Source organism: Micropterus dolomieu, linkage group LG14, assembly GCF_021292245.1.
Source record: "Micropterus dolomieu isolate WLL.071019.BEF.003 ecotype Adirondacks linkage group LG14, ASM2129224v1, whole genome shotgun sequence".
In the NCBI taxonomy this organism is placed as follows: domain Eukaryota; kingdom Metazoa; phylum Chordata; class Actinopteri; order Centrarchiformes; family Centrarchidae; genus Micropterus; species Micropterus dolomieu.
The window spans coordinates 10300659-10310872 of record NC_060163.1 but is presented as its reverse complement, the minus strand read 5'-3'; the positions used below and the strand labels follow the sequence as shown (position 1 = coordinate 10310872).

Here is a 10214-nt window from a genome sequence, read left to right as displayed (position 1 = left end):
CGCACCTTGAGATCCTCGGGCAGAGGTCTGTTGTCTGTTCCAGAGTCTCGACTGAAAACTAAAGGGGACAGAGCGTTTGCTGTCAGGGCCCCGAGGCTCTGGAACAGCCTGCCCGAGGAAATCAGGTCAGCTGAGTCAGTGAACTCTTTTAAGTCCCTTCTTAAAACATACTTTTATAGGAGAGCATTTCCCGATCTTATTTGACTTTATTTTATCCCTTTTATTTTATTGTATTTTACTAATTTTATATTTATCTTAAACGTGTATTTTAGTCTTTTCAATGTTTTCATGCTTTTATCTTGTATTGTTTTTGTATTATTGTCTCTTGGGTATTATTGTCTTTACACTTGTTAAAGCACTTTGTAACTTGTTTTTAAAAAAGTGCTCTACAAATAAAGATTATTATTATTATTATTATTATTGTTATTGTGGTGGTTTACTAGTGAAACCAGGAGTGAAGGGCCTGTTTCGTTTGATAAGAACTGCTGAATTTAAAATATATTCAATAGGATAGTGATAGAGACAGTCTTGAAAATACTACTTCTTATGTCTTATGATTTTAATGCACAACACACATATCTTATGGCTTGTGAATTAATACAGCTGGTTCTTGTTAAGTTAGATGCGAACGGAATGTAGAGTCCTTACTGACTTTTAGTGATTAGTTTAAAATTCTATGTTGTTAGTCTTTATAAATGCAATCATTGTTTACATGATATTAAGTCTTTCACAGCATAATTATTTGGCTGTTTATTTTATCCTTCAACAGCGGAGTAGACATCACAGAAAATATGTTTATAAGCAGAACATGCCTTCTATTGGTGCTTAGGAGGCATTTTTTTGTCAGAATAAGACACACGATTGACAAAGAAACTTGAAAGCCTTCTCTTCACAGTGTATCTTAGTAGTCCAGTGGTTTAGGTCTTGCTCTTGCTCTGGATCCAGAGATTGATGGGTCAAACGCCAGTCACAGCATGTTAATGAAAAGGGGCAAGACTTAACACATATGTTTGCTGAACAAGTATGCAGCACATCATTGAGTCTCTTAGCTGATGGAGCTGCACATTGCACCGACAGCGGTAGCAATTGCAAAAAATAACTGGCAGCTCTCACATGAATTTTCTTAAGGAAATGCCCATTCTAGTTTGGTATTGCTCACACACTAGAACATTTTGGCAAAACCTCAGCAGATTCATCATTGACCATCTTAAAGACTTTGCCTTATTGTGGAAGAATGTTGTATTTTGCTTTTATAGAAGTCAAAGTAATGAAAAGATTTACTTCATTATAAATGTATTAATTCTTTTGGCAAAATTTCACATTCATAAATGTAAATTCAGCGCTAAAAAAACTAATTTTGTACTTTTTATCCAAGAAGATGTACATTATATTAATCTGATCTCTGGCTCCAACAACAAAGAGGCAGTTAAAACTGTCAACATATGGTCCTCTTTTTCTTTGTAATGATAGGCTTCCCCTGGCAAAACTGTATAGTATCTTATATGTTTGTATCCATCCATCCATCCATCTTCAACCGCTTATCCTGCGTACAGGGTCGCGGGTATATTTTGTATATTGTTGTGTATATTTTGGTAAGTCACTTATGATTTGTATCATTTTTTTTTTGCAATAAAGATGACTTAAAAAAAAAGATTTACTAAAAGTTTATAATGTAAGCAGTACGGTTACATCTCTCGCGTTCGACGGGATGTCACAGGGTTTTGACGTCATTTTTGGGCCTACATGGAACCGTCCGTGCAGGCTTTGGTCGGCTTCTGCGTCCGATCCCTGGCTTACCCTCTTGCTTGACACCACACCACCGGAAGCCGTTTCCGCTTTGTACCGATTCTGATGACGTCAGGTAAACATAGGGGTGGAGCTCTTCACTGATACCGACAGTGACGACGAGCAAAGAAGACAAGCTCACTATGGTTCACCTAACGACAACATTCTGTCGCTTATCCTATTTCGGACAAGATTAAAGTTTCCTATATGTTTTTCCACTTTACTCATCTAGTTTCTTGCGGCGGACTGTCTTTACGTACAAGCAGCCGTTAACCGCGATTAACGCCAATTGGACCGAATACGAAAGCGGAAGAACTTTCAGTTAGCAGCATAGTGCAATATTAGTTAGCTAACGTTAAAGTAGTTAGCTTTAATAGTAGCTGATACATCGTTGCGCTGTAGCAGCTAGCAGGCTAGCGTGCTCCCTTCACTGTCATGCTCGGAGTTTCTCGAGATTTCCCTGCATGAACGAGAATACCTACAGTAGTTAACGTTAGCTTGTTAGCTTTCAAACGCCCAGCAGCAGTTTGTACAACCGCCGAGGCGTAGGCAGGGCGGACTTGGACTAACTCACAGCTGAGGTTTGTGCTTTCCTTCGGCGACCTGTGTTTCAGCCGATCGCTCACTCACAAATCCTAGACTTTCTGATGAGATGAGACGGAGCTTGCCACACTGAGTTTCTGTGAAATGGTGGTGGAGCTGTAACACAGCCAGAGCTTTAAAATAAGACGTCTTAGTCCGGCTCACAAGGAGTGTCAGCCTTTAGCTTTGCCAAAAAATCACCCGTCAAGACTGCAGAAATGCTGACAGACAACAGGTAAGGGGAATAATTATAAATACTGGCTCATTTTTACATACAGCATTGCATTTAATAATTGTATCACTTTATTGTAATGCAACATTGTAGCTAAATCACATATTGTAACGGTTAAACGCCAAGACAGTGTCCTAGTTTATTCAGTCTGACAATGCAGAATCAATGTAATAACCGCACTATAAGTAAAATTTGTATGTAGACCCCAGTGAAGGCATGTTAATCATTGTGCTCTCATAATGGGAGTGCCACACTCTGATCATGTAACTGCATGAGTGTGAGTTGCTATTTTTGGTTCCTCTTCATCCTCTGCCTTTCTGATACTCTCTTTTTCTCCATCCAACCCCCACCCCCGCATAATTTCTGTCACACTGTCAATACTGTCTATTTTTTCTCCATTGCTGTTTTGCACAGGAAACGACATCGTAGCTGTGACAGTGAGGAGGACCAACAGCTGAGTCCTCAGGCCAAGAGGTCAGGAGGGGGTCCCACCCTGCTTGTCTCAGATTTGGATTCAGAGGTAAGAATCGCTTGATTTTTACATATTTACACCATCACAAAGATATAGGTTTACCCAGATTTCATCTGAATGTGTGATGAAAGTCATCTTTGAGATGAGGATAAATCTTTCTGCTAACGTAATTCATTCTCTATCGTAAAGCTTATAATGTGAAGCCCATTGACGTTTATAGATAGAGAAAGCAACAGTACATGCATATAAAGACATGTGGCTCTGCATTGCATATACAGTGCACCACTGTCAGGAAAAGCTCAGAATGTTTTATTTAAAGCTTCTGCATCCATCCATGAAGCTACACTTCAGAGCCCATCTCTCTTCTGTATTTGCAGTCTTCCAGCAGCGACAGCAGTAATGGGATCAGTAGTCCAGAGAGAGCAATAGTGGTCAGCGCCAGGCCATGCATACACAGCCAGAACAACCGCATCACCCAGTACTCCCTCAGCCCAAAGCCCGAAGAGTCTGCTAGCTCTTTGCAGCATAGTTTCCATGGCGACAGCAGCGGTGTCTCCTATGACCACATCAACAGAGTCCTGAGGGAAGCACACTTCAGTAGTCTGCAGACAAGAGGGCGTCCAGGCTCGACATGACCGTGACCTCTGCCCCCCGCCCCCCACTCCCGACCTTTTGTCCCTTGCCCATCAGTGCTGACACGACTGGCACGGCGGCTCCTCCTTGAAAGCCTCAAGCGACACACTCGGGTCAGGAGGAAGGGGATGATGTGTGGGGAGGTTTACAGATTTTTGGAGCAAAGGCTCATCCCCACCTCACCATGTACCATTTGTCAAGACCATAAGCACATCCGCCTATCCATGGCCCAGCCACTGTGGTTTTCTGTGCAGTATTGATGTGTTTGTGTGTATGTGAGTGTGTGTGTGCACGCACGCACGCACCCTGTGCACTTTATAAAGAGGTATCATTCTCTTTACATGCGTGCGTTGATGCGTGAACATTTTCATTGGTGCTAATCACAAGGAAAGTGTGATGATCCAAAGTGCTTGCAAAACTAAATAAAGCTAAGCACTTTACTCGGTAAATCCTCATTCTGTTTACTCTCGACTGGGGAAGTCAGTCGCATGTTTGTATTTGTGAAGTGGGAGTTATAGTGATCCCGTTCACAAAGGAAGTTCATGGAGGCCAATGGATTCACTCCCAAGGAGCATTATTAAAACGATCCAGAAATAATATTTTAGGCCTTATTTGTTTTCTCTAACCAAAGTGGTGCAGTTAAAGTATAGTGTATTTGCAGTTGCTTTCACTATCTGAATGAATCCGTTTTGGTGTGGCAGGTAAGCGGGTTCAAGGTATAGGAAATGAGATTCTTCATGAGTCTCACCACCAAAATCCAACCTCAGATTAGACCCTGGCTAATTATAGAGCTGTGAGAGCAGGCACAGGAGTGTGCGGCTCAGGCTCAGCACAGTGCTCCTGACAAAAACAGCCTCCAGTAAAGGCTCTCTAAATCACTTTGTAACCACGTGTTTACTTCTTTAACATTTTACACAACATATGTATATGTGTGTGTGTCGTAAGCCAGTCGGCCATACATGTTCACGTATGGTGTAATATGACCAGCACACTGTGTTGCAAATAAAATGCGAGATGTGAAAGTGATTCATATTTTATGTAATTTTCCAAATCATTTGACATTTAAATAAAGCGTTGCTGAAAGTGATGTCTGCAACATGTCACTGGTGCCATTTAGAGTTCAGTTAAATACAGTACAGCGAAAAGTCATTTATGTCGTAGTTAGTGCTGCAACAAAAATTTAATAAGTTTATTGTTCATGTCCAACAGCATGAACTGAAACAAAATACATCGGTAGCGTTCATTGTACGCAGCAGTAGGTGGGATTACCATCTGGGCATGTAGTTTGTACTACATTCCAGTCCTCAACAACAGTACAGTATGTAACTGAAATAACAATGGTGAGAGGGTGAGGGTAAGGCTTTTTATTTGGTGACATGAGCAACCATTAATGACGTTGCAGGTATTTTGCATTATTGTGATTGCAATTCCTTTGTCAAAGACAATTGCACGCATTGGTTATGCACACAAAAATGAATTCCACCATTACTTCTCCCAACAGTTTTTAATCATAGGCATGCACGCTACAACCACTCTCACGGGTATGTTTTTATCAAGACAGGGTAGATATAATAAATTATTTGTAAACACTCTGATAACATTTACATTGACATAATAGCTTAGTACCAAAAAATGTGGAAGACAACTCTCATTTGCAGATTTGTGTGTCCATAAGAAAAGCAACTATAGTGCAAATTACAAATTGAGGAATTCTCCCTCAGAGGTTTAAAGTGTGCTGCAGAAGCTTAAGAGTTGTTTCAGTTAGCTAAAAGGAATCCTGAGATTAAAGCAACTATCTGTAATAACCTGTTATTCAAGACAACCGTATTTGGGAAATACTTTTGAGAAATTAGACCTCAGCCAACACACAGCAACATAGCTTAAACACCAGTCCTCACTTACAGCAGTTGAGGGATTTTTTGAACCAACTCTGCATTGCACTCATCCAAGGACTACAGTTACGTGTCCTAAATCTCTTGTCTCTTGACCCAATCTGCTGCTTAAATACAACTTCTAACGAGGCACCATACAGATACGAACCCAAACATATTGTGAATATACATGTAGTTATAATCTTCCACATCTGATCTTGGTTTATAAAATTAAATTGTTTTCAGAAAGGATAAACATGATCACTGGTTTAACTAACAGTTCCAGCTGTAATACGTTTGTCAAAAGTTGAGAAATGAGAAGGCTGATACTGGTTGGCTGCTATCAGCCACAACTAAACTGCAAATTGGAGGAGCGCCGTCGCTGATGCTGATGTTATGCACAGCTAGATTCTCCCTTAAGCTGTTGCCCGTCTGGGATGTCTCTCCTTCGCACAGGGGCCTCCCCTTGGTCACCAGCTCCATACCGCTGAACAGGGATAGTCTGCTCAGACAGGGCTGCTCACTGTGGGGCTCTGCTGGATGGGACGAGCCCCTATTCAGCTCTGATTCTTCAGCAACCAGTTTAACCTCAGCAGTCCTGACTGGCTGTACCTCCAACTGTTGCTGAATGGGAGAAAGTTTCTCCTCTACGCCGTCATTCGACACCTCCCCTGAGGAGTCTCTCTGGGCCAAGGCCAGACTAGAAGGGGAAGATGGGTGATTTGGTGGTTGAGCGACACCTGTAAGCGAGGTGTCAGGCTGATAATGGTTGAGATTGGTGTTGCCGGTAGAGTGGGTTGGTAGTAAAGGGCCTGAGTATGTAGATGTGGGAAGCTGATTAGTTGTTGCCGCCTGATGGCTGCTGCTTGCTGTGTCCTGTCTCGGAGCGTGTAGAGATCCACCCATCAGAGCCTCAAACTGTCGCAGGATCTGGTATGAGGAGATAATACAAAAAAAAAAAAATACACCCTCATTCTGAGTATTATCTTGTTCTGTCCTATCCGTCTTCACCATTTGTAGCGTTCTCTTTAAGTCTCTTACCTTGGTGGCTTTGTTGGCCACAGGTCCTGGAGCCCCCTCACTCAACTGGTGGAGCTTTCGTTGTGTAGCGCCAAACATTTGCTCCAGAGAGAGGAGGTCAGAGGTCATGAGGCACGATATAGCACACAGCGACCGCTGCAGGATTGAAGGAAAATAATTTTTTTTTATTAGGATTGCACAAAAACAAAAGAAAACCTGGATCTTCAGTGGATCCTAACCATTATTACCATCCTAACAATGTTTGAGGGATCTTGAAGCTTGCTTGTGAGCAACTCCACCACGACCTCACAATTGAGTATGGAGCACCTGACAGGTTAAACAAGACAGAAATCAGGCCATACAACAGTTATAAAAACAGACAAATAATACATTTCACAGAGAGAGAATCAGCCCCCAAACGGCTGATTTTCGATGCACCGACTCTTTGATGAAGTGCTGGCTCTCCTCTCTGGACAGGAAAACTCTGGATCCTTCAGTCAGTCTGCTGATGAGCGCCATCTCCTGGCCACAGTCCCCTAAGTGCAATGCTTCCACTCTGGACACCAGGCAGTGCATGAGACAGAAAAGACAATGACGTGGACAAAGTGAGAATACGTGGGGTATCTTATGCTAATGCCGCACACTGGATGTGACTGCGTTGAGATGTAGGCAGAAAATAGCTGGTTTGACAGGCTGACTTTGCCACTCACCTATCTGATAAGTCCCCACTGCTCTCTCTACTGGCCCCCGATTGGCTCCCGGTACCAGCTGACTTGCTGCCCACAGAGGCCCTGCTGTTAGCTGCGATATCCTGAGAAGAGTTGTGAGAGGAGCTGTTGCCGCTGTCTGTCTCTTCCCAGCCGCCTCCTGCCTGCCCTGGGCACCGCTGGGTCAACGCTGCGGTGAAGACACATGGTAGACAGGCGTCAAATTTAAAATTTATTTAAAATAAAGTCTTGACACACTGTTACATAGTGAGCTGGTCAGTGACTCATCTGCAAAAATATTTCAGCTTCGAGCCTTCTATTTAGAAATCTTCACCGTCTCACCTTTTGGTCTGCGAGCAGGAACGTTATAGGCACACGCAGGCACGGCCACCTCTATGGGAGCAGACGGCGCAACTACGGCCCGGTAATGGTTGTCATGGAGACGGATGCCCTGGTGTTCAGTTGGGGGAAGGACAGCACTGGCCACTACCTCTGCAGCTTTCTGGATCTTATCCAGTAGTGAGTCACTGCCCGCTGGGAGACACAGGTACAGACAGAAAAACGGTACAGAAATTTACACAGAAGATAAGATTGATTGGATTTGTGTTTGTGTGTGTGGTGGTGTACCACTCACCTGTCCCCTGCTTCCCTGGACTGTATCCAAATCCCTGCATTCCTGACCTGTGGGAAGTTCCTGAGCCCATACCTGGACAGAAAGACACAGAAGACCAATTGTACTAAGGGCTTTTAGTTCAGAAAACGCAAAGAAGGTTATGAAATTGATTCAAATTCATTAAGCTCTAGACACTCATGCTCTCTAATATTTCAAATAGTGTACACTATTATTAAACACGACAGCCGGAATGGGTTCTGTCCATTTTGATTTGAGTCCATGTTTTATCATTCATTAAACTCAACACCATGATAGTGTAATGAATAGATGTGTGTGGAGTATGGTCCGTTAAATTAAGTGCTTGTTGTTACTCACCCATTGTTGGGGGGGCTACGTTGAGCGGGGAGATGACGGTTTTGGTGGAAATTGTATCTGTGAAAAGCAACCTGGCCACTTCCTGCAAAAAGAATGAAGTATAAAAATTGAGTGTGCTTACCTAGCTGTCACAGATATATGACTGACATGATCATTAAATACAACCCGAGTCTCACCTGTGCTGTATTTCTCACTTTCTGGTACAATGCCGTGCCGTGGATAGGATCAGGAGGGCCGCTGTAAACTTAAAGAGCAAAACATCCAACAGCGATGTGAATTTTCTGGTGACGGAGGGGCCACAGAGTGATGAGAGTTAAACGGAGCGAAAAGCATAAGTGACTCATGTCTAACCTGATGCTTGCTGGATGAAGGTGGAGTTCCTTCTAAGTTCTGTGAGGAACTGGTTTGAGCCATGACCGCAAAGATGGACGAAGATCTTCAGCACCTGAAGCATGAACAGAACCCTGTTAGAGTAACTCACAGACAGGAAACGTAGGAAAAACACCAACATTTAAAAATGTATACATTATGGCTACATGGCAGCTCCATTTCAGTTTCATATTACAGGTGGAAACTTGAAAAATAACAGTTCTCACCTTGAGTTTGACATGACAGGACTCCACCTGCAGCCTCTCCAGAAGGTACTCCAATAAACACTGACCACAACCTGAAGACTCATGGGAGATTTCTACGGTGTGATGATGGTTAAGGATATTACCATAGCGTAACAGTCTCAGTATGTCTGATGCTCCCTGGTTACACCAGACAATAATAATATAACATTATAAATCGTTAACTCTTGTGTGGATATTACGGATGTGCTTTTTTTTTTTTTATAACTAACTCCTGCTTAGGCTAATAAGCTTTAAAAGCTGCCCTGCTTTTTTGATTCAAATCCAAATAATGGATCTCATCTGTTTATTTTTACTGAAGAGTTTCCATTGGTTTAGCTTTCCATTCCTTTACACTAAAAAGGAAGGTGTGTCACTGAGCAGTGAGCAATGGATTTCAACCGGGTGAACCATATGTTCACAGTAATAACCTTAAAATTTGTTAATTTAGCTAGTTTCCACATTTTTTGTAGATTACAGGTGACATTTTGGACCATTCAGCAGCTATCAGCTAAATCAGTTTCTTTGCATGTGAGCCACATATTTATATCACCTTCAGCGGTTGCAGCTGCTGGCTGAAGCACAACCGAGGCTGCCAAAGGATACTTCCAATCTCTTGGAAAAGGTAGCCAGGACAGGGGTTTTCATCATCTGCTGTAGCCTTCATCAGAGTCGGGACCTTTAGTTGGTGGAAAAGATGATGGTTAAAAAGTGTGATTCTAAGTCACAAGTTCAAAGCGCACAGTAAGCTTACTTTGTCTGTTTGATTACAATCCAACCTGTGTACTTTACAGGTTGACTGACAGCATACACTGACATGGACACAAACTTGACATGACACCAGTACCAGGTTAGGCGTTTTGGCCAAACGAGCAGTTTTATCTGTGCTTTATGTCTGTCTGTTGCTTTAAGACTTCAACGAAACAAGCTGGCAAGTCACTGAAAAAATGACATAAAATCTAATTAGCAGTTTGTTTCTTCATGCTGTTAGCTAGCAGACTAGTAGTAACAAGCTAGTGATGGCACAACTTAACAGTTTCAAACAGACACGTCAACGCACGTCATAGTCGTCATGCTCCGTTCGGCTTTTCATGGTTTCTTAAACTAGTAATGGCTTTAATGGTTACTTACTTTCTGAAGAAAAGCTAATCGTTCCATAAATGTAGCCATGATTTAGCAATTCTGGCTGCGAGTTACTCATCTTCCTCTGAGGGGCACAAGGGGAAGGCGGGGCTGGGGATGACAGCTTGCCAATCACGGAACAGCAAGGAGCAATCCTAAATTCTATTGGTGTTTTGGTTACGCCTAAGGTC

At 42.6% G+C, this 10214-nt stretch overlaps 3 protein-coding genes across 7 annotated transcripts in view; 1 reads left to right on the top strand and 2 right to left on the bottom strand.

Annotated features, from left to right (window-relative positions):
• LOC123983042 (archaemetzincin-2) overlaps positions 1-2291 on the bottom strand; it is a 10672-nt gene extending 8381 nt beyond the window's left edge. Inside the window, 1 exon segment of the mRNA XM_046069144.1 lies at positions 1798-2291. The gene's annotated coding sequence lies outside the window, so the exon portion shown is untranslated.
• Positions 1871-4791, top strand: si:dkey-21c1.1 (uncharacterized protein LOC100150256 homolog). The gene is made up of 3 exons (XM_046069141.1): positions 1871-2602; positions 3014-3119; positions 3449-4791. The coding sequence occupies exons 1-3, from the start codon at positions 2586-2588 to the stop codon at positions 3704-3706; spliced, it is 381 nt and encodes a 126-aa protein (XP_045925097.1). The 5' UTR covers positions 1871-2585; the 3' UTR covers positions 3707-4791.
• A 262-nt stretch (positions 4792-5053) lies between these two features.
• On the bottom strand, positions 5054-10175 carry tepsin (TEPSIN adaptor related protein complex 4 accessory protein). 5 transcript variants are annotated; one of them, XM_046069126.1, is made up of 13 exons: positions 10033-10175; positions 9455-9580; positions 8887-9042; positions 8642-8735; positions 8467-8534; positions 8291-8372; positions 7937-8008; positions 7645-7836; positions 7306-7492; positions 7038-7151; positions 6835-6922; positions 6617-6751; positions 5054-6505 (listed from the first exon to the last, which is right to left on the bottom strand). In XM_046069126.1, the coding sequence occupies exons 1-13, from the start codon at positions 10069-10071 to the stop codon at positions 5876-5878; spliced, it is 1983 nt and encodes a 660-aa protein (XP_045925082.1). In that variant the 5' UTR covers positions 10072-10175; the 3' UTR covers positions 5054-5875. The 5 variants fall into 5 exon arrangements, with proteins under 5 accessions (XP_045925082.1, XP_045925083.1, XP_045925084.1 ...); XM_046069127.1 differs by having other exon boundaries at positions 6844-6922; XM_046069128.1 differs by having other exon boundaries at positions 6853-6922.
• Between the last annotated feature and the right edge of the window lie 39 nt (positions 10176-10214).